Source organism: Berghia stephanieae, chromosome 11 (assembly GCF_034508935.2).
Source record: "Berghia stephanieae isolate SIO BIC M18660-M18661 chromosome 11, UCSD_Bste_1.3, whole genome shotgun sequence".
Lineage (NCBI taxonomy): Eukaryota > Metazoa > Mollusca > Gastropoda > Nudibranchia > Aeolidiidae > Berghia > Berghia stephanieae.
This window is the reverse complement of record NC_088370.1, coordinates 5,110,471-5,135,140: the sequence shown is the minus strand read 5'-3', so window position 1 is coordinate 5,135,140 and position 24,670 is coordinate 5,110,471. Positions and strand designations below refer to the sequence as shown.

Here is a 24,670-nt window from a genome sequence, read left to right as displayed (position 1 = left end):
AAATGACCAATCGTGATGTTAGATATTTAAAAAGCTGTAAACACTTTTCACTAAGTGAGTCACTTTGAGCACATGTTGCAATGTGACCAATGACCTCGAGCACATCCTCATCCACATGATGGAAATGTAATATAGATAGTATGCGCTTGGCTAAGAAGCTCATAACATTGCCATCCGGAAGTATAACGGACCAACACACAAAACTGTGTGTATCCATGAACGTTTATAGCCAGGTTAATACAGTTCAGTGAGCATCACTCATAAACGCGGATGGCAAAAAAAAAACAATAACAAAGACCTGAGTGACGTCATCTTCGAACTATCTATAGATAGTATGCGCTTGGCTAAGAAGCTCACAACATTGCCATCCGGAAGTATAACGGACCAACACACAAAACTGTGTGTATCCATGAACGTTTATAGTCTGGTTAATACAGTCCAGTGAACATTATTCATAAACTCGGATGGCAAAAAACAATAACAAAGACCTGAGTGACGTCATCTTCGAACTATCTATAGATCATGCCCATTCAAAGCCCATCAAATTGTACACTTTGTACACACTTGACATAAACACTTGTTCTATTTTAATAGTTGAAAGTCAGAGGCGTAGCTTCCTGTTGTGATTTCTACATTCATACAAAAAATAACTGATAACAATATGGATTAAATATGCACAATGATCACAATGATGAAAATGGACATGTATTTCTCCAGAGAGGCGAAGGGCAGAATTCTTTTTCATGGCATGCGGCGAATATCAATACTATCAAAATAGACTGTCCACAACCAGAACTCAGAGTGGAGAGGTCACATTTCATTATGTCATTTTAATTATGCATCTCTTGTATTTGAAAACTGCGCTTCCTTTAAAATGTTATACTATACAAAACGTGCATGGAATCTGGTATTAAAGAAGTTTGGGTTTATGTGATATTTCACATTATTGCATTCAAAGGACGAGGGACGAGGGGACGAGGGACGAGGGGACGAGGGGACGAGGGTGTTATTGAAACTTACCAGACGGCGATAAGTGTTATTATTGGCCCACAATTATATCTGCCCCACAATTCACTTTTGATAAGATAGTAACTATTGCAGTATTTAATTTTTGCTTTACTTCTTTTTCACAACATCACGCTAATCTATTACTATTATTACATCTGTTCGGTTTGCTGCTCTCATGAATTAAAATTTCACAGCCGATAGCTTGCGTCCAATCATAATGGTAGCAAACAATTGTTACTGTTTGCTTAACGCTACATATTATGTCAGGATACAATCTTACTTCATGGGAATTGTGTCTTTGAAGGACAACTTTTCTCATTCTTTTTCTTGCAGTGGTCGTATGGTCTTGTGGTATGACACTCGGTTTCTGGGCATTTTTTCTTCTTCTTCAAAAGCGCCGTCTTATCTTGTCTTGTCATTAAGTAGCAACTCCGTGCAGTCCTTCTTCTTCAAAAGCGCCGTCTTATCTTGTCTTGTCATTAAGTAGCAACTCCGTGCAGTCCTTCTTCTTCAAAGGTGCCGTCTTATCTTGTCTTGTCATTAAGTAGCAACTCCGTGCAGTCCTTCTTCTTCAAAAGCGCCGTCTTATCTTGTCTTGTCATTAAGTAGCAACTCCGTGCAGTCCTTCTTCTTCAAAGCGCCGTCTTATCTTGTCTTGTCATTAAGTAGCAACTCCGTGCAGTCCTTCTTCTTCAAAAGCGCCGTCTTATCTTGTCTTGTCATTAAGTAGCAACTCCGTGCAGTCCTTCTTCTTCAAAAGCGCCGTCTTATCTTGTCTTGTCATTAAGTAGCAACTCCGTGCAGTCCTTCTTCTTCAAAAGCGCCGTCTTATCTTGTCTTGTCATTAAGTAGCAACTCCGTGCAGTCCTTCTTCTTCAAAAGCGCCGTCTTATCTTGTCTTGTCATTAAGTAGCAACTCCGTGCAGTTCTTCTTCTTCAAAAGCGCCGTCTTATCTTGTCTTGTCATTAAGTAGCAACTCCGTGCAGTCCTTCTTCTTCAAAAGCGCCGTCTTATCTTGTCTTGTCATTAAGTAGCAACTCCGTGCAGTCCTTCTTCTTCAAAAGCGCCGTCTTATCTTGTCTTGTCATTAAGTAGCAACTCCGTGCAGTCCTTCTTCTTCAAAAGCGCCGTCTTATCTTGTCTTGTCATTAAGTAGCAACTCCGTACAGTCCTTCTTCTTCAAAAGGCCGTCTTATCTTGTCTTGTCATTAAGTAGCAACTCCGTGCAGTCCTTCTTCTTCAAAAGCGCCGTCTTATCTTGTCTTGTCATTAAGTAGCAACTCCGTGCAGTCCTTCTTCTTCAAAAGCGCCGTCTTATCTTGTCTTGTCATTAAGTAGCAACTCCGTGCAGTCCTTCTTCTTCAAAAGCGCCGTCTTATCTTGTCTTGTCATTAAGTAGCAACTCCGTGCAGTCCTTCTTCTTCAAAAGCGCCGTCTTATCTTGTCTTGTCATTAAGTAGCAACTCCGTGCAGTCCTTCTTCTTCAAAAGCGCCGTCTTATCTTGTCTTGTCATTAAGTAGCAACTCCGTGCAGTCCTTCTTCTTCAAAAGCGCCGTCTTATCTTGTCTTGTCATTAAGTAGCAACTCCGTGCAGTCCTTCTTCTTCAAAAGTGCCGTCTTATCTTGTCTTGTCATTAAGTAGCAACTCCGTGCAGTCCTTCTTCTTCAAAAGCGCCGTCTTATCTTGTCTTGTCATTATGTAGCAACTCCGTGCTGTCCTTCTTCTTCAAAAGCGCCGTCTTATCTTGTCTTGTCATTAAGTAGCAACTCCGTGCAGTCCTTCTTCTTCAAAAGCGCCGTCTTATCTTGTCTTGTCACTAAGTAGCAACTCCGTGCAGTCCTTCTTCTTCAAAAGCGCCATCTTATCTTGTCTTGTCATTAAGTAGCAACTCCGTGCAGTCCTTCTTCTTCAAAAGCGCCGTCTTATCTTGTCTTGTCATTATGTAGCAACTCCGTGCAGTCCTTCTTCTTCAAAAGCGCCGTCTTATCTTGTCTTGTCATTATGTAGCAACTCCGTGCAGTCCTTCTTCTTCAAAAGCGCCGTCTTATCTTGTCTTGTCATTAAGTAGCAACTCCGTGCAGTCCTTCTTCTTCAAAAGCGCCGTCTTATCTTGTCTTGTCATTATGTAGCAACTCCGTGCAGTCCTTCTTCTTCAAAAGCGCCGTCTTATCTTGTCTTGTCATTATGTAGCAACTCCGTGCAGTCCTTCTTCTTCAAAAGCGCCGTCTTATCTTGTCTTGTCATTATGTAGCAACTCCGTGCAGTCCTTCTTCTTCAAAAGCGCCGTCTTATCTTGTCTTGTCATTAAGTAGCAACTCCGTGCAGTCCTTCTTCTTCAAAAGCGCCGTCTTATCTTGTCTTGTCATTATGTAGCAACTCCGTGCAGTCCTTCTTCTTCAAAAGCGCCGTCTTATCTTGTCTTGTCATTAAGTAGCAACTCCGTGCAGTCCTTCTTCTTCAAAAGCGCCGTCTTATCTTGTCTTGTCATTAAGTAGCAACTCCGTGCAGTCCTTCTTCTTCAAAAGCGCCGTCTTATCTTGTCTTGTCATTAAGTAGCAACTCCGTGCAGTCCTTCTTCTTCAAAAGCGCCGTCTTATCTTGTCTTGTCATTAAGTAGCAACTCCGTGCAGTCCTTCTTCTTCAAAAGCGCCGTCTTATCTTGTCTTGTCATTAAGTAGCAACTCCGTGCAGTCCTTCTTCTTCAAAAGCGCCGTCTTATCTTGTCTTGTCATTAAGTAGCAACTCCGTGCAGTCCTTCTTCTTCAAAAGCGCCGTCTTATCTTGTCTTGTCATTATGTAGCAACTCCGTGCAGTCCTTCTTCTTCAAAAGCGCCGTCTTATCTTGTCTTGTCATTATGTAGCAACTCCGTGCAGTCCTTCTTCTTCAAAAGCGCCGTCTTATCTTGTCTTGTCATTAAGTAGCAACTCCGTGCAGTCCTTCTTCTTCAAAAGCGCCGTCTTATCTTGTCTTGTCATTATGTAGCAACTCCGTGCAGTCCTTCTTCTTCAAAAGCGCCGTCTTATCTTGTCTTGTCATTATGTAGCAACTCCGTGCAGTCCTTCTTCTTCAAAAGCGCCGTCTTATCTTGTCTTGTCATTATGTAGCAACTCCGTGCAGTCCTTCTTCTTCAAAAGCGCCGTCTTATCTTGTCTTGTCATTATGTAGCAACTCCGTGCAGTCCTTCTTCTTCAAAAGCGCCGTCTTATCTTGTCTTGTCATTATGTAGCAACTCCGTGCAGTCCTTCTTCTTCAAAAGCGCCGTCTTATCTTGTCTTGTCATTAAGTAGCAACTCCGTGCAGTCCTTTTTCTTCAAAAGCGCCGTCTTATCTTGTCTTGTCATTATGTAGCAACTCCGTGCAGTCCTTCTTCTTCAAAAGCGCCGTCTTATCTTGTCTTGTCATTATGTAGCAACTCCGTGCAGTCCTTCTTCTTCAAAAGCGCCGTCTTATCTTGTCTTGTCATTATGTAGCAACTCCGTGTAGTCCTTCTTCTTCAAAAGCGCCGTCTTATCTTGTCTTGTCATTATGTAGCAACTCCGTGCAGTCCTTCTTCTTCAAAAGCGCCGTCTTATCTTGTCTTGTCATTATGTAGCAACTCCGTGCAGTCCTTCTTCTTCAAAAGCGCCGTCTTATCTTGTCTTGTCATTATGTAGCAACTCCGTGCAGTCCTTCTTCTTCAAAAGCGCCGTCTTATCTTGTCTTGTCATTATGTAGCAACTCCGTGCAGTCCTTCTTCTTCAAAATCGCCGTCTTATCTTGTCTTGTCATTATGTAGCAACTCCGTGCAGTCCTTCTTCTTCAAAAGCGCCGTCTTATCTTGTCTTGTCATTATGTAGCAACTCCGTGCAGTCCTTCTTCTTCAAAAGCGCCGTCTTATCTTGTCTTGTCATTATGTAGCAACTCCGTGCAGTCCTTCTTCTTCAAAAGCGCCGTCTTATCTTGTCTTGTCATTATGTAGCAACTCCGTGCAGTCCTTCTTCTTCAAAAGCGCCGTCTTATCTTGTCTTGTCATTATGTAGCAACTCCGTGCAGTCCTTCTTCTTCAAAAGCGCCGTCTTATCTTGTCTTGTCATTATGTAGCAACTCCGTGCAGTCGAAAAAAAATAATCTCGACTGTAAGTGTGATGTGGACATTGGATGACCCCAAGCCTTCATTATGACCTCATCTATTTCTCAGTCAAATTCCGTTTGCCCAACTTTTCATTCATACTGCAACCACCATTGAGTACACAGACGATACAAGTTATTTTGCATTTTATTTTATTTGTTGTTGTCCACGTTAATTTGTGTTTTGTTGCGCTGACGAAGGGTTTGTACCCGAAACGTCCATTGTCTGTTTTGTTCCCATACCAAGCCTCTCCATTTTCACTCTTTCGTTAGTTTTTTCACGATCACCGGTTTCAGGCCGCCCTTACCGTTTTCTCCATTAATTCTTTTGATGTTTTCGGGCAGGGAATTCCATTTTTAGATTTATTCGCATACTCATTTGAATTAATTACTTCAGACCCACAATTCTTCTCATGGGTCCTAAATTCCATAAGATTTTGAAACGAAAAAAAATAGTAATAAGACAAAAATAAGTTTGAAAATTGGGGGGGGGGGGGGGGGGGGGGGGGGGAGAGAGAAAATAATAATAATTGTAACAACTTTTAAAATTCTAATAGATACTTTCGCACTGTAGACGGTTTCTTAGCCGGATATTAAATTTGCTATTGATGAGGTCAGTAACGATGTTATTGATATTGATAACATCAAAAATGAATTGATTTTTTTTCCTATGTAACGAAACGGCAAGAGAACGAAATATAAAGACGCAATCTTAATTCAAGTAAAAAAAATTGCTTTTTAACGAGACATTTTGAGCTCAAAGTTGCAACGGATGCGTTTTATCTACCAATAAAGATTTCGAATCCTTGAATCGATAAATTTGATATTTTTCGATATCATGAAATAATAACAATCAACAATGGACGCCGGACAATGGAATGAACTAATAATCTGGAGGAGAAAAGAAAGATGAATCGCAGACGAATAGAAGATCATTGTTTCAAAATCAAATTCCTTTTGCACGAAAATTCTTGGTAATATTTGATGCGTCTTTTGTTGTAAACTGTGCATTTGTGGATAACGATCAAACGCTTTCGAATTTCCACTCCACTACTCCACTTTACTTGTCTGTTTGTTGACCATCTCTAAATCTCCACAACTCACCAACTGACCCATCACTCTCACCCATGATCCATGAAGTAGTGGACAATGAAATAATTGAATTTCAAGAGTTTTTATGAATTTCTATTGTCACGTTCCTACATTTTGATGCTTTGGAATGAAATTTAACTGAGGGGAATTAATTACAGCAGACATAAACAACTTCAACTTCAACTGTTGCTCTGTCAACTCTGTGACTGTGAACTGTGTTGCGTCTTCTGCTGTCACTATTCCTGTGGCTGTGGTGTGTGTGTGAAAGCAAATAAATTATAAAACAATATTTTCTGGGGTAATCGGTAATTAAGTAGACTCTTGGTGCTTTGGTTTTTTAAACTTTGTACTTTGTATTTCAATCTGAATCTATCTGAATGAGACATCCACCATCATAAAAAAAAGCATGTGAGGGGAAACTTTTTTTCATAATGTTCTAGTAGAGGATTTGGGAGGGGGGAGACTTTTTTTTTTTTTTTAAAGTTTCCCAAACCCCTTACTAGAACATTATAAAAAACAATACAGGGGATCTAGGAGCTTTCAGAAGGCTTCCCAAAAGTAGAAATGGATAATTCATTTTTACATTTACAAATAGGTCTTTAAATACCATTTAATTAATATGATACCTTACTTTTGGATCTAGAGGGTAAATGGTTCTAAATTCTAAAGTTACGATTCAAGATATGTAAGAAAATGAAAAGGCTCAAAATCTATGATTGGGAATTCCCCCACTGGGGAATCTCCCGAAGCTGACTACTGTAGTTTGAAACAGAACTTAAGCATGGAGAAAAGAGGGTTGGTCACTGACAGCCAAAATTAAACATACCACGACCCCTTCAATCTTGACATAGATAAAAAGTGAAATATCTAGATGAGCTTTCTTTTATTGTTTTGCACTCTCAATTTTGAACAAAATAATAAAACAATGCAATTTTTATCATACTGTAGCGGTAATTTTTTGATAGAATGTCCCTACATTAATGTACACCTAAAGAAAGGTTATCTCTGTTCTTTAAAATTAGACCAAAAACGTTCAGAGTCTGTGAAAGATAACTGTGATTTATGTGAAATTGTGTTATTCAAATTTTAACCAGAAACTAGCACTTCGCTTTCCAATGGCTAATCGGCACCTGTCTCTATAGGCTGAAATCAGATTACTTTCTCCTACAACTTGATTACTATATTTTCGCCAACTGTTACTTAGTTACTGTTACCACTAATAATTACGAGTAAGAGGTTGGTTGGACAGAGTAAGGAGAAAAATTAGGACTAAAGTGAAGTTGTTTTTTTCTGTCACAATAGTCTCCCTAATAGCCAATGATTACTCCAGTAGAAAGAAACCAGTTAAACCAAAAATGTCTAAATCGAAAAGACCGCTAAATTGGATGGAAATTAAAATGTCATTTTTTCCAGTTTGCTTTTGTTAACCCTCTCCTTACCACCTTCAGCAAAATCGTCACATTTGTTAGACACAATATACATTTGTTCTTATTCAGATCTATTTTGTACTTCACAAACTTTGAAGAATGATCTTTGTTTAGTTGTTTTGTATGGATCTTGTTTGAGTTTTAAAAATCCATATTTCTACTGGGTAAGCCTGCCATTTTTGGGAAAGTACTGAAACTGATCGGTAAGGAGAGAGTTAACCAACTATTGATAAACTGAAAGCCACACTACACTCAAACTATCTTTAAACTGAAAAGAAATTGACGAATAACCGAATAACCTAAGAAAAAATTGCCAGTAACGAACAAAACTCTGGTTACAACTGTTACCAAAATGTACTCTCTTGTAACCATTCAACACCCTTTACACACCTCTGCTGAAACTCTCTTCAGTTCGCCACCAACTTTCACGCCCCTCCTCCCACACCAATCCACAATGACTTTCGTTTCCCCATAGTGGGCAGAGGGGTACATACTGTGTCTTCTATCCCCTTATATCTGTTTTCCAACATGCTTTCTGTCTTTGTCTTGGAATGAGATTACTTGGTTTTGTCCTGGCCCTGGCAGAGTCCTGGCTGGGAGGGAAACAGTCAAATGTATAGTTATTGTTTTGGGAGATGATATTTTTTTCCTTGTAAATCATCTCTCTGTTATGTATTATTATATTTGTTATTTTCAATGTATAATGTAAGCATTTGAGTGTATTCCTCTTTGTTGGATTTTGTGCTTGTGTCCGGATGAGACTTATAGGTGATCTCAAACTAAGTATATTGGTGGTTTGCTCTTGGAATCTACATCTGATCCCTATTTGTTCTCAGTTCCCCTATGTCTTACTTTTTCTTGGGTGTTTTAATTGTAATTCTAGTTCCTTTTTACTGGTGCTGATATAACCTAAATGTGTTGTGAGCGCCGTAAAACCCTTAAAAACAAAAAACAAAAAAACAATGACTTTCGTTTCTGCCTTCCACTCTACATCCTCACTCACCTCCCTCTCCCAATCAATACCAATACCACCCCTGACCAGTCCACTCTTATTTGATGATGAGAACACAATGCGCTGGTTGAGAACAGAAGTAGCAATGTTGTAACTCCATAAAGATGACATGAGAGTTACAACACTATTGCTCTCACCCAACTTCAATGACTCTTTGACGCTTACTACCACTATGCTCGTTTGTGTGCACATTTACATACACACACAAAATTCACACTCACACAAACACACTACACTACTTTAACAGCAAAGTCAAAAAGTTCAAGAATTTGATGCTTTCATTGTGTGTGACAGTGGGATGAATGATGGCAGCAGTGAAATAATAATACCCCTTGAAAATCATGATAACTTTTTGAGGTATGCCTAAACCTAAATTTGTTGGATTTTGGTTTAACTGAGTCAACTTAAATTTTACACTTTGAAAACGGTTAAAATTTAAGATGCCTCTGCTATGTGCTATACATCCAAACATTCAAATCTCAAAACTACTCAATTGCTGACGAATTTTGCCACAGTTTTGGTGGAAATTATATTGTCACTTTCATATGCATATGATAATATATATTATTTACATACAAATACAAAAGAGTAAATGTAAATGTAATTTAGTGTTGACACAACTAAATTTAAAGCACAATGTAATCTGATTGGATAACTTTATTTTGGAAATGCTAGGGGCAAGTCTATTTAAACTGTCCAACACTCTTACTCTTACCATGATTAAATTAAGGGGTGGATAGTCCAACTCTTGATGATATTTTGTTATTCTAACCTTCTAAGTATTTTACTTTTTAAGATGAAGTGACTATTATTATTATTTGTCCAGAAAGTTGGCAGCAACTGTGACTATCTTGTACTCTCGTTGCACACTACAAGTAACCTCTGTCCACTTTATTCAAATATGTAAAACCAACTTTTTGTACCTCAATAAACCATAGTTTGTAAGTAATGACAAAAGCCAGTATTATTTTAGATTGTCATCAGTAATCAACTGATTTTATGTAATTCTTCTTGCCGAAAGGACGGATGGAAAGTCAGCAGTTATCATAACTTCTAAGCAGACGACAATTTCTTCAAAAGGTAATGTGGGATCGTCAAATTCGTTTGAGAATGCCAGGAAAGCTTACTTTTAGGATTGACCTTGTCAATGGTAAACAAGAAGTGCTTAGGCTAATCAGCTAGTCAAAAAGAATTTTATTTTTTTTAATGAACAAAAGTTTTGAAAAAGAAAATAAGATAAAAATTGCAGGGAAAGTCATGTGAGTTTTTGAAACACAAGTAGGTTTGTTTCAGTAAGATTTCTCTTTGAAATGAAGGACTCCAATGTTGCCCTCTCATCACTGACTAATCATGAGTCTTGTTCTAACGAGAGTTTCACTCCATGAAGTGAAAGGGAATAGGTTGAAAAATGCTCTCCTGTTTTTGTTGCCTGTCGTTGTTCCCAAAACATGTCAGGATAACAGATCCCCAAAGATGTCTGGAAAAAATAAAAATGTACCACAAATGTTATTCCCAGACACTTTTACTTTTGAGTGTTGGATAAGTTTATAATATGAAATGCTATACAAGCAAAAGAAAAATGCCATGTGGTCTGGAAAAATGGTAATGGTAATTTGTTTATCAAATCACTAAAAATTGTCAGATTTTAAACATTTTTTCCTTATTTCATCATTCCCATGAGAAGAGTGAGAGGACTTGTGAGATGCCGTCTTCACAGTAAGTGACAATTTGTTGTCACTCATCTCGGTCATTGGCGTTCTCTATCACAAGCTTGCCAACCAATATGATGGCTCATATTTTAAGACATCAGGAAATTCTTCCCACACTTGTTTACATGCCTTTTGAAGATGTAACATGTCTGTTGAACAAATTTTCCTTTTTTTCGTTTGAAACAGTTGATCTACCAAAACAGGAATGAAGAGCAGTTAAAAATGTGTTAAAATGTTGTCAGTAGTCGTTCCATATCTCTGAGGCAGGGTCGAATGCGACAAAACTCAGAATTGCTGTTAAGTCTCCATAAATTTGGTGAATGTTAAATTTTGATATTTTGGATTTTTGAACATGTTGAAAACATGATTTATTTGGGGAAAAAATATGAGAAAATGACCCTAGATATTGGGAAAAATATGATAAATCATTTCAAATGGTTGAGTTTTGTTGGCAAGTCTGCTATCAGCTCGTATATAACGTCAAATCTGTCGATTCCTTGATGGTGTCCTGCTACATTTTCTTTTGTCTCTTCCTCTTCTCAATTGATGTTCTAATGTGCTTTGATAACTGTCTTGTCATGTCTGACCAAGTGTCCAAAGTCCAAACCATGAAAGTTTCCTTCACTTTTACTTTTAGCCATTCCAAGCAGTGCAGTGGTTCCTGTTTTCCCACCAGCTTGTCCACATTTTCATGTACACCTTTGTTCGTTCTTTAGTTCTATATTCCAGGTGTATTTGAATCATTCCTCGTTGTCTCACTTTTTCTCATATTCCTTTAATTGTAATTCTAGAATATTTTGGCTAACCCATTTTCTTACTTTTTACAGGTGCTGAAATGACCCTAAATATGTTGCAAGCGCCATAAAACCTTTTTAAAAAATTAAAAAATTGCAGTGATTATTCTCAAACAAGGGAATGATGGCCTAAATCTTATTTCCAGCCATCGACTTCAAAGATTTTTCCCCGACTGATATATATGATTTAAAATAAATGGAAAATTTAATCTCAGACATCAGAAAAATTGGAATGAAATTAGGTATTACAACACAAGGACTAAAAGTTCTAGATCAGCAAATTAGACAAGGAGTAGTTATCTATATTCATACCTGCCAACCCTTCCGCTTTTGGCGGAGTCATTCCTATTTTAACTCTTCCTTTTTGTACTATTCCACCATTGTCTCTAAAATTCCGATTTTCCAAAAATGATGATAATGGTAAGAATAATTTTTTTAAAGAGCAAAGAGAGAGAGAAGGGGGGGGGGGGGGGGGGGGTGAAACAGGTGAAATTCCTATTTTCAGACGTTCTGATTCCACTTTTGGAATGTGAAGGGTTGGCAGGTCTGTAGATATAAATTATATAAATTGAATTTATTGACCTCAGAATTTCTTGTTATTTTTTTACATAACATAAAAAAAAAACTTTTAAATTTCCAAGATAGTTCCCATTACCATAGTCACTTTCAAAAAGCTTTATAAAACATGTAATTTTCCTTGTATCAAGCAATGCATGAGATGATTGAGACCCCTGGATCCTTGCATTTATCAAATCCTATTTATTATTTTTTTTCTTTCTTCTTTCTCTGCAGGAAATTCTTGTCATGCTATCACTGGCGACAAATCTGAAAAAGAGATGAAAGGAATATTCAGAATTACCAAAGAACCAGACTGCTCTGGTTTTGTTATTTTTTAATGTCGGGATTTTTTAATCAGTAATATACCAAGAATGGAAGTCACCAATATTTCCCCAGTTGAGGTATCCAATGTTGCCAGTAAGGATGACCACAATTTATCCGCAAAAGAAGAAAATAAAGTTCTTGTTGCAGAAGAAAATGATATGTCCATAGCCAATGATGATGTGTCGCCTGTTGACGAGGAAATTTCTGAGTCCAAAGATGAACTCGATGGCAATACAGATTATGCTGAATCTGAATTTTCCTGCACTGTATGCGGTAAGGTGTACAGAAGGAAAGGTTGCTTTGACAAACACATGGCACTTCACTCCAAGAAGTCGAAAAAATTCAAGCCTGGTCCTAAAATCCAAAGAAAAACAAAGTTGAAAGGGAAAAAGGAATCAGAAACTGTTTTTAAACCTCACAGGAAACTCAGAGATAGAAAGAAGCCCAAAAGAGGAAGGCCGAGAAAAAAGAAGGTTTCAATTGTTGAAAGTGACAGTGATGATGTTGATTTTGATGACAGAGACAGTGAGTTTGACAGTGATGATGATAGAAAGACTGATAAGAAAGACAGCGTGAAGGTCACTATTAAAGACGAAGAATGTGAAGTACCAGATGATGATGATGATGCTGATGAACAGTTTCAATGCCGCATCTGCAACAGAAGTTTCTCAAAGCCTGAGAAGTTGAAATCACATATGAATGTTCATGGTGGAGAGAGGCCTTTTCCTTGTACCATCTGCAACAAGCGATTTATCCGCAGGGACCACCTTAAAGCCCATGTCAAAAGACATGCAAACCCTGTCAAATTTTCCTGCGACATGTGTGGCGATTCTTTCAAAAGGGAGGACCACCTGAAATATCACAAAATTAACAACCACGGAGGGACCATTTTTCTTGATCAACTTAAAGTCTTCAATAAGTCAGAGAGGAAGAATATGGAAAAGACTGAGCTGTGCGAAATTTGTGGCAAAGGTTTCGTTGATAAAAATCGACTTAAGATCCACAGGAAGATCCACACCGATAGCAAAAGATATGAATGTAAATACTGTCACAGATCATTTAGCAATAGTTCCAACTTTAACGTGCATGTTCGTCTTCATACGGGGAAAAATCCATACAAATGTGTGGTTTGTGGCGACTGTTTCAGGACTTCGTCTAAACTGAAAACCCACACTCGTAAACATACAGGCCAGTATCCATTTGTGTGTGTGGTGTGTGGGAAGATGTGTGGAGAGAAGCACTTACTTCAAGTCCACATGCTTACCCACTCAGACCAGAAGAGCCACAAGTGTACTTTCTGTGGTAAGTCTTTTGCTCACAGCAGCACATTGAGCGCCCATGTTCGCCTCCACACGGGCTCCAAACCGTTTGTATGTCAGGTGTGTGGCCACAGCTTTGCCCAAGTGTCTAGCCTCAACTATCACAAATTGACACACACGGGAGAAAAGCCTTACACGTGTCACATTTGTGGGAACAGTTACACACGGAAGACTACCTTGACAACTCACTTGTCCAAACATACAGGGACCAAGCTGGTAAAATGTACTTTATGCGATTTCTCCTGCTTCACTGCCAAACAGCGGAAAAAGCACATGAATACTGAGCACCCTACCTCCGGCAATGAGACCAAAAATAACTTTAAGGTCATCACAGAAAAACAGGATGTTACCAGTGTACCGCAGCAAATGTCAAATGCCCTCCAACCTTTGACTTCAGTTGTCGGTGACCAAATTGATATCAATGGGCAGGTAGCCATAGCTTCATATCCCTCTACCACTATAACCACCACCCTGCCCCTCTACTACAACCATAATCAGGGATTTGCCAGCATGACTGACATTTCCCAGCAAGTTCAGGCTGTCCAGCAGCTCTCCTCCCCCACTTCTACCTCCGCTTCTCATTCATTAAGTTCAACCACTTTCACACTAGAAGCAGCCCACCACAACCCAAGCCTAAATAGCCAGGCATCATCGACATCCCTGTACCTCCCCAACTCCTTCCCTTATTCATCTATATCGGATACTCCAAACATCATTGATCCCAATGTTCCATCTATGCACCAGAATCAAAACATCACTGGAGTCAATTTCTCCACCAAAGCTGTTCCCCCCGCTTTACATCAATCATCTGTCATTTACGACCCCCTCACTAGTCTTCCTAACAACCACCCTAGTGTTTCTACTGTTCTATCTCATCAAAACCTCCCACAATTCACCAGTGCTTCCTCTAGTCTGCCCCTGCATAACGGCAAGAGTGTTAAATCATCCAGTCAACCTTTGGGCACGGATAACCACAAAAGTAGCACCAACATCTGGTTGACAATCGGCACATCTTCCATCCCTCAAAACCAAAGAGTTCTCAAAGCCCCTATAATTCCGAACACAGATCCAAAATCAATCAACAACAATATAGTCACAGACACACCGTCCAGCATTGCAAACACCAACCAAATCACTCCACCATTCCCTGATGTGTTTAAAGACCTGGTCCATAAAGCTATGGTCTCTGCTCAAATTGCAAGTGAGGATACTGGCAGAGATGATAACATATATGCCTCAGCTGACAACGGGGATGAAGAAAATGACCTAGACGACCATGTCACCGATTATGTTCAAGCAGATGTTGTTGCACCTACAGCAGCAAATGCTCCTGTCTCTGAGACCATTGCTCCTGAAGATGAGCATTTATCATCACATTTAAAATCTGAACCAAATGTCAGTGTTGAGAATGACAATAGTAATCATTCAGATGTCAAAGTGACTGAAGTTGACAATCTTAGAAGTAATGGTTGCCCAGATGTGAATTTTAGCGAGAATATTCCCAAAGTTACCAAAGATGTTCATCAAGAGTTAAATTTTAATCCAGCTAAGCGCAAAACCAGTGAGAAATCGAAGAAGACACAATCTAAATCAACCATAGTCTCCTCCATGACTCATAAAAAGTTATTGAAGAAAAATAAAAAAGTCAAAAGAAAGAAATACACTTATTCTTCTGGTCTATCAGAGGATGAAGATGATTCTGATGATGATAACTTAGAATCAGAGGAAGAATTTTTCATCAAAAAGAAGGGCAGAAAGCGTAAGAAGTCCAAAAGTGACTTTGACTCTGAAGTCAGTGGCAGTGATGAAATTGACACAAAAGTTAAGCGACGCAAGAGTTTGCGTGTCAAACTAATGTACCATCGTTCTGAAACCAAATCTAAGAAAAGTAAGTTGATTACATCTGACGGGAAAGGAAGGAACAGTCGTAAGAAATACGCTGCCAAGGTAACAAAAGTCAAGATAGTCAAGAAGGAAGTGAAGGTTAAAGTGAAAGTGAAGCCTGATGTCAAGTCTGATTTATCCGACGAGGATGAGAAAATGCCAAAGACTCCACTGCGTAAGAGAGGACGATACAAGAAGCATACCAAGGACGAAATTTATCAGTGTACAGACTGTGAAATGGTTTTTTCAAGACCGCAGTATCTGAAAAAACACTTGAATTCTCACAAAAAGCATGAGCGTTATACCTGTCTGTACTGTTTACGTCTGTTTGAGAAGAAAATTGCCATTACAGAACACATGCACAGCGATCATCCTGGCCAACATCCTTTCTCTTGTAACATTTGTGAGTTTTCATGCATCGACGTGGCTTCGCTGAAGAACCACGTGAAAACGTTTCACTATGACATAGAGTACAAATGTCACATTTGTGATGCTACCTTTAACAAATCAAAACCATTGAAAGATCACATGACCCAGAACCACGAAGGATCAAAGGCATTCGTGTGCCAGACGTGTGACAAATCTTTTGCTGAGTGTTCATTGCTGGTACTACACAACAAACATAAGCATGCCGGTGTTCGAGCTTACAAATGTAACCTTTGTGAGAAGACCCTAGTAGCAGCTGCCAAGCTCATAACTCACCTAAGAGCGCATACAGGAGAAAGACCATACACTTGTGAGTTTTGTGGGAAAGTGTTTGCACACCTAAGTCTCTTAAACATTCATGTGAAGGCACACAGCAGCGTCAAGCCTTACGCTTGTAACTACTGCGATTATAGTTTTACACATAAGTCTACCCTAAAGGCACATGAGCGCACACATACCGGGGTCAAGCCTTTTAAATGCGACCTTTGCGATAAGAGCTTTGCCCAACTTTCCAGTTTGAACTACCACAGAAAGTCTCACGATGGACTGAAACCTTTCACCTGTGACTTATGCAGTAAATCCTTCACCCGTTCCACCACACTTAAGACTCATATGATGCAGCATGAGGGGAAAAAGAGGTTCAGTTGTGAGTTGTGTGACTTCAAATGTAACCGCAAACATGGCATGCGGAAACATCATGCCAAAAAACACTCTGGCTTAGAGAACGAGGAAAAACCGTTAGTCTCAGTGCCGTTGTTGGTGGTGGACAGAGAGGTTGATAGCAGTGGAGGTGGTGGAGCTGTCAGAGAGAGGGAGATAACGACCATTGCTATCACCAAGGAGGTCCATCAAGATTATATCAATGGGCTTAAAAACGAAACGATGGTCATCACCAATCCTCCTCCATCTCACCTACAACTACAACAACCATCATCGTCACAACTACTTTCTCTGCCTTTGGCAGCTCAATCCTTACCACTCCTGCCAGCACCACCATCAGCAACTGCTGTCGTGGCATCGTTACAACCACAATCATCACAAATGACTGAATCGTTAATACCCCAAGCCCCGACTTCCACCCTAACCTCACTGCTACAACTACCTCAGCCGACGTCAACGCCGCCCCAACCAATGCAACACACTACACCATCATTACAGTCCCTGCAACATCACCATCACCACCCTCTTCACAATCACCATCACCAACAGCAGCTCGAAGATCCAACAAGTCACCTAAAATCATCCGAGGACAGCGTTGTAATAAAGGAAACTTTGTCCATACCTGCCCCTCAAATCCCAGCATTCTTTTACCCTAATCACCCTATCCACCACCACCACCACCATCACCATCAACAGCAGCATCAGCATCTTCAGCAACAGCAGCATCACCTTCATCCACAACAGCAACAGCATCAACAACAACAACAACAACAACAACAACAGCAGCAACTCCACTCCATACATACCACACCACCCCCTATGACAACAATGCTGGGACAAGCTACACCAGTACCACCAAATGCCCACTCCTTCATTACCTTGCAATCACTCCAACACTATCACCAGAGCAACTGAGGTGAATTCATCCACTACTGCAATAACTTTACTCCCTCTGCAATACCTCTACTGCCGCTGTGGTCCCGTCCCGCCCCCCCCCCCCCTCTCCCCTTTCTGCTGCTGCAAAATAGGATCTGATTAGTTTTAATGCAAAAAAAATCTTTGTTTAAAACTTTTTTTAATAGTTAGTATGAATCAATATTTTGCCTAATCTAGACTTAGACTTTAATGATTTTTTGTAATCTCAGCTGAATGCCAATGTGGTTGATTTTTGCAAGATAAGGTGTTGTTCGGTTTTGTTTTGTTTTACTGTATAATGTATATAATATAAATATACTATTATTAAACCAACCCTCTCAAGCCGGTATTTTGTGAATTAGGCACCAAAATTTGAATGATTTTCGTTCAAAATAATTAAATATAAAACCTTGTGATTTTATTTTAATTCTTGTATTTTAAAAAATATATTACCCTTTTTTTTTTTTTAGTTTGCAGTGACCATTTTTCTTTTTCTTTTTTTTTTTTTATTATAGATTTGGAAAGGCAAATTACTCATAAAATTTAATTTTCCATGGCTGGTTCATCCTGATAATACTGTAATACTAGACTGAAGCGGTTGGTCACATTCTATTGACTCCCACCATGGACAGGGAGGCCCTTACAGTATCTTCTCCCTTAGCGGACAGGGAGGCACTGACTGTGTCTTCTATCCCCTTATCTTATATCTGTTTTCCAACATGCTCTCTGTCTATGTCTTGGAATGAGATGACTTGGTTTTTTGGGTTTTTTTTCTGACCCTGGCTGAGAGGAAAACAGTCAAATGCATAGTTATTGTTTTGGGAGATGATATTTTTTTTCCTTGTAAATCATCTCTCTGTTATGTATTATGTTATTTTGAATGTTTAATGTAAGCATTTGAGTATATTCCTCTTTGTGCTTGTGTGAGACTTATAGGTGATCTCAAACTAAGTACATTGGTGGTGTGCTCTTGGAATCTACGTCTGATCCTTATTTGTTCCCAGTTCCCCTTTGTCTTGCTTTTTCTTGGGAGCTCTAATTGTAATTCTAGAACTTTTTACTATCCCATTTTCTTCCTTTTTTACTGGCGCTGATATGATCTAAATGTGTTGCAAGCGCCGTAACAGTAACACCCTTAAAAACAAACAAAACATTACAGTGTCTTTTATTTCTATCCTCCTATATCTGTTTTCCAACAGGCTTTCTGTCTTTGTCTTGGTTTGGGATTATTTGATTTTGTCCTGTCTGACTGGGACTGGGAGGGAAACAGTCAAATGTTTAGTTAGAGTTTTGGAAGATGTTAATTTTTTTTGTCTTGTATTTCGTCTCTCCGTTATGCACTGTATTGTTGTTGTTTTTTTTTTGTTTGTTTTTTGTTGTTTTTTGTTGTTGTTTTTTTTGGGGGGGGTTTTTTAATATAGAAAGGTATTATAAACATTTGAGTGTGTTCCCTAAAGTGGGGACCTGTTTGTGTCAGGATGAGACTTTTAGCTGACCTCAAACTACATAAGTATACACTGATAGTATGCTCTTGGAATCCACATCGGTTCCCTCTTTGAACCAATTCCCTTTTGTTTTACTATCCCATTTTCTTCCTTTTTACTGGCGCTGATGTGACCTGAATGTGTCGCAAGCACTTTAAAACCCTTAAAAACAATAAAGCATTCTATTGATTTGTGTAAGTCTTAGTGCTGCTATGTGGTCTAGTGGTATGACACTAACCTTCGGATCGGGTTCGAGTCCTGATATGAGCGGTGCAATGTTGAGTCTTTGGAAAAAACTATTTACTTACATTCTCTCAACATACTCAGGTGTAAAATGAGTAAATGTCCGTTAACAGTGTTGTCTTTGAAAAGAATTGTAATCACCTAAAAGGCGTCATGTCTTATCCTTCATGTTATGTGTGTTGCTGTTTGTCAGAGACCCTTTTGTAAAGCACTTTGAGCACATTTAGTGGATATTGCTCTATATAAAAGCTCAAGTTTTTTTGTTTTTGTTTTTTTTTTTTTTTTTACAAAGAAAGCGACCAACACCGTGACTAATGATACAGAACAAATGTACCCTCACAGTATCTGAAATGTATGTAAGTCCTACCACCATACCCCTCTTACTGGCAATGAAATGACTTATAATTCTTTTAAACGCAAACAAAACAAAAATATAGATAATGAAATGCAAAGATTTATTTATGTGATTTGCAATTGAATTTTTTAAAAGTTTTGAAAACTTTTTTTTTCTCATATATTTAAATTTGATGAGAATGATGGTGGTTGTGGTAATTTTATATCCCTATAAAAAATTATTGTTATTATTATTATTATTATTATTATTATTATTATTATTGCCCTAATAATACACGTGATAAATTGTTTTAGATTCATTTTGATTGTGCTCAGAGGTGCAAAAATTTCATTTCTATTTTTTATACTGATTTATTACATGTATTGTTTTTGCTTTGTTTTTGTTTTAAATTGCTCTGTACATAATGTTATATTTCCTTGGCCTGGATGGGACTTTTAGGTAATGTCAAAATAGGCACATTAATAGATTGATCTTTGAATGTTCTGTTTCCTATTTGAACCGGTCCCCATTGTCTTTAATTTCGTGTTTTGGTAAATTCTGATTTAGAACCTTTCCCTCCTCATCTTCCTTTATTTTTACTGGCGCTGAAATGCTAAAACTAAAATCGAAAACAAACAAATGTCAGTCATTTGATATTATAGTAATAGTAATAGTGATTTTGATGTTATGGAGAATGCATTTCGTTTTATGTAGTTTTTAAGGTTGTGAATTTGTGAATTTCTGATGTTATTAATTGAGTCGAAGAGCGGATCTCGTTTATATCTCATTTGTTGTCCTTGTCCATTTTCATTTTTTTAGATAGTAAATCATGTAGACTATGTTTTAGATGGGTTTTTTTTTCTAATTTACATTGTTGACACAGGTCTCGTCCTAGATGTTAAGTGTTGCTGTCGACTGGGGAACCCCAGTAAAGGGGTTTGGACACGTTTAAGTTTAATGGATATTGTGCTTTAAATATTATGCTCTTGGTCCAGATTGTCTTCTGCTGTTCTCCCTTATTCTACGCCTTATCGTCTTACTTTTCCTGATGCTTGAATGACTCGATCTGTCGGTGATGCCAGCGCCCTTAAATTTCTATTTATAACAAAATAATCAAACAGTATATTTTGTGTCTTTTTGTGGGTTTTTTGTTGTTGTTTTTGTTTTGTTTTATTGGGGTTTTTTTGGTTCTAGTCATTGAATGAGATTGATTTTCAAGTTGTCTTGTAATGAAGCCGTTTAATTGAATGGGATCTTTTGACCTCCCAACTGATTGGGGTTCCTGACCTCCCATAGTGGACAGGGAGGTACTTATTGTGTCTTTTATCCCCTTATATCTGTTTTCCAACATGCTTTGTCTTTGTCTTGGAATGAGATTACTTGGTTTTGTCCTCGCTCTGGCCGGCGTCTTGGCTGTGAGGGAAACAGTCAAATGCATAGATATTGTTTTGGGAGATGCTTTTTTTTCCTTGTAAATTATCTCCCTGTTATGTATTATTATATTTGTTATTTTTAATGTATAATTTAAGCATTTGAGTGTATTCCTTTTTGTTGGAATTTTGTGCTTGTGTCCGGATGAGACTTATAGGTGATCTCAAACTAAGTGCATTGATGGTATGCTCGTGGAATCTACATCTGATCTCTATTTGTTCCCAGTTCCCTTTTGTCTTACTTTCTCTTGGGTGCTTTAATTGTAATTCAAGAACTTTTCACTATCCCATTTTTATCCTTTTTACTGGCGCTGATATAACCTAAATGTGTTGCATGCGCCGTAAAACCCTTAAAAACAAACAAAACATCTGTGTGATTTTTTGTTCTTAAATCAGACGATGTATTTAGTTTGATATGGCAGCACTGATCTGTGTGCGTGTGTGTTTGTGTGTGTGTGTGTGTGTGTGTGTATGTGTTCATGTGTGTGTATATGTATTTGTTTTTGTTGGTGATGGTTTTGTTCTCATATCCGTTATCATACGTATATACTTCTACTTAAATATACACGGATGTGTATAGACAATGAAATGTATTTTAAACGTGCAGTGTATAAACTTATCTTTCTTGTCAAAACATTGATTGATGTATCATACTTTAAAAAATCATATGGTATTTTTAGCGTTGAAAAATAAATAGCGTTATCAAAAGTCAGTCTCCACCATCGCTATAGGAAATTGATTGGTATAATATTTAACTTCAGACATCATTAATTTTGTTTTATCGGGTAAATTGTTCTATATATTACATATATTCATATGTTGTTTCTGGCATTTGCCTATATATATATATATATATATATAAAACAGAAAAAAAATTTTTCTCAATGTTAGTCAGATATATATATATATATATATATATATATATATATATATATATATATATATATATATATATATATATATATATATATATATATATATATATATATATATATACATACATACACATTATGTATGATACACTTTTATTTCATGTTTACAGTTCGCCATTATCATCAATGTCACCATCACCAGCATCATAATCATCACCACCACCACCGCCATCACAATCGTTTAAAAAAAATTGTATTATATTTGTCCTATGGACTGTACAGATAACATTATATAATAATATCATTACATTCATAACCAAACTATAATCACCACGATATATCATTAACTAGTAGAACGTTATAATAATATTATAATTTATGCAACCCTGAACGTACGTATGTAGAACATGAAATAATATTAAAGCGTCAAGCAATTTTGACATCAATTATTTATTTCTTGTATATCACCTACGTGTTTGTTTTTAATTCAAATACCATCATGGGATTGGGGGGCAGGCAGCTCTGCTTTGAATCTTTTGTTAAGAGGGCGGAAACCGCCAGATGATTTTATCATGAATCATTCTGTGGTGAGAGTATCCCCCCTTTCCTATAAATACATATCCTTGTAATGAGGAACTCGGGTAGCGCCTCCAAGGGTAGAGCTAAAGTCCCCAGAGAAGAAACACCCTTCGAACAAGCTTACTGACCTACTGCTTACACTCCATGGGCTGGGTGTGGTCTTTGACCTCCTATGGTGGGCAGGAGGTCACGCTGTGTCTTCCCTATCCCCTATATTATCTGTTCTCCGAGTTGCTTTCTGTATTTTTCTTCGAATGAGATTACTTGGTTTTGTCCTGGCCGGGGACTTAGCTGGGAGGGAAACAGTCAAATGCATAATTATTGTTTTGGGAGATGATATTTTTTTCCTTGTACTTGTAAATCATCTCTCTCTTATGTATTATTATATTTGTTATTTTGAATGCATAATGTAAGCATTTGAGTGTATTCCTCTTTGTTGGATATTGTGCTTGTGTCCGGATGAGACTTTTAGGTGATCTCAAACTAAGTACATTGGTGGCATGCTCTTGGAATCTACATCTGATCCCTATTTGTTCCCAGTTCCCCTATGTCTTACTTTTTCTTGGGTGCTTTAATTGTAATTCTAGAACTTTTTACTTTCCCATTTTCTTCCTTTTTTTATGGCGCTGATATAACCCAAATGTGTTGCAAGCGCCGTAAAACCCTTAAAAACAACAACAAAAAACTTACTGCTTACACTACTCGAGCTGGGTGTGGTCTTTGACCTCCTATGGTGGGCAGGAGGTCACGCTGTGTCTTCTATCCCCTATATTATCTGTTTTCCGAGTTGCTTTCTGTTTTTTTCTTGGATTAGGATTGTACTTATTTGTTTCCTAGTCCTGGCTGGAGTCCTTGACTGGGATGAAAACAGTCAAATTTATAGTATAGTTATAGTTTTGGGAGAAGATTTTTTTTCTTGTAAATCATCTCTCTGTTATGTCCTGTTCCATTTTTTTTTTTTTTTTGGTTTTGTTTTTTTGCTTTTTTAGAATATACAGTAGTGATCAAAAGTAACGTTACATTTTTTTTTGTTTTCTCTCAACCTCTTTATATACGCTTTAAAACCACAAGTGGTTTATATCAAATAAAAGAGAAATGGTAGAGAATTCATAAAATCACATATTTGATGACCGTAAAGATGTCATGCGATAATATATAATATCATTCAATCAAATCACTCACAGAAAACAAAGAAAATACTCTGTCTTCAAATAGGCTTGAAAGGAGGATAGGAAATTCGGTGTTCAAAACGCTTTACAAAGTGTTCAAAGCCGATAACATTAGTTAACATATAGTTCGAGGCATGCGGCGGTTTAGTTGTTTTTTTTTTTTTTTGTTTGTTTTTGTTTTGTTTTTGTTTTTAGACACAGACAACGCTGTCACCTCCCATGGTGCCCACAATTCCCAATGTCATCCGCTGTGTCTTCTACTGATACCACCCCCCCTCCCCCGCACGTATGTTTTCCGAGTTGCTTTCTGTCTTTGTTTTGGAATGGGATTTTTTTGTTTTGTCGTGGCCCTTGCCGGAGTCCTTGGCTTAGGGGGAAACAGTCAAATGTAAAGTGTTAGATATGGTAGGTGATATTTTCTTTCATTGCAAATCATCTCTCTGTTATGTACTGATTGTTTTGTTGTTTTTTTTTTGTTTGTTTTGTTGTTTGGTTTGTTTTTTTCGTTTTCAATAGTCTGATGTCGCGTCGCTCAGCAACGGCGACCATCGTGGTTCTAAACGAAGAAAATCGGTACTTTTTATTCTTCATGCTGGCTCGAACTTTTCAAATGTCTTGTGATCAGATGTGTAAAAGTCAAAACATGATCAGATAAATAATGTTCTTTTCTCCTCTGGATACGCTTTTATGCTCTTCGGAGAAATATTTCATAAGGGCGTCCGCCATTGTTCCGATAGTTTAGAGCCAGTCACTAAGTTACCATGCGTCATTACGAGGGAAGTGACGTTACGACTGTTGAAACGTATTGTAATTCTAGGATTTTGTGACTATCCCATTTTCTTCCTTTTTACTGGCGTTGATATGACCTAAATGTGCTGCAAGCGCCTTTTAGAATCCTTAAAAACAAAAACAACGTAACCAATACTCATTTTACACCAGAGTACAATGAGGGAATGTGAGAAAAGAACATTTCCAAGGGAATCGACTTTGAGTCGCCTGCAACGGGAATCGAACCAGGGATCAGTAGTAGTAGTAGTAGTAGTAGTAATAGTAATAGTTGAAGTAGTAGTAGTAGTAGCAGTAGTAATAGTAGTAGTTGTTGTAAAAGTAGTAGTAATAGTAGTAGTTGTTGTAGTAGTAGTAATAGTTGTAGTAGTAGTAGTGATAGTAAAAAAAAAAAATTATTGAGCTTTATATAGCGCAATATCCTCTAAATGTGCTCAAAGCGCTTTACATACAAGTGGTCCCTGGTCAACAGCAACATTTATGTAGGACGGGACATGACGCCTGTTAGGCGATATTATAATTTTTCGGACAAAG

At 38.0% G+C, this 24,670-nt stretch overlaps 1 protein-coding gene and 1 long non-coding RNA gene across 3 annotated transcripts; one reads left to right on the top strand and one right to left on the bottom strand.

Moving 5' to 3' along the window:
- Positions 1–5,891: 5,891 nt before the first annotated feature.
- LOC144957045 (uncharacterized) lies at positions 5,892–21,619 on the top strand. Its single transcript, XM_078887987.1, has 2 exons — positions 5,892–6,093; positions 11,946–21,619. The coding sequence occupies exon 2, from the start codon at positions 12,083–12,085 to the stop codon at positions 17,237–17,239; it is 5,157 nt and encodes a 1,718-aa protein (XP_078744113.1). The 5' UTR covers positions 5,892–6,093; positions 11,946–12,082; the 3' UTR covers positions 17,240–21,619.
- Positions 9,905–24,186, bottom strand: LOC144957047 (uncharacterized). Of its 2 annotated transcripts, none has more exons than XR_013642078.1 (3): positions 22,872–24,186; positions 11,809–11,978; positions 9,905–10,127 (listed from the first exon to the last, which is right to left on the bottom strand). It is a non-coding gene; the product is annotated as an uncharacterized LOC144957047 (long non-coding RNA). The 2 variants fall into 2 exon arrangements; XR_013642079.1 differs by lacking the exon at positions 22,872–24,186 and adding an exon at positions 22,075–22,129.
- Between the last annotated feature and the right edge of the window lie 484 nt (positions 24,187–24,670).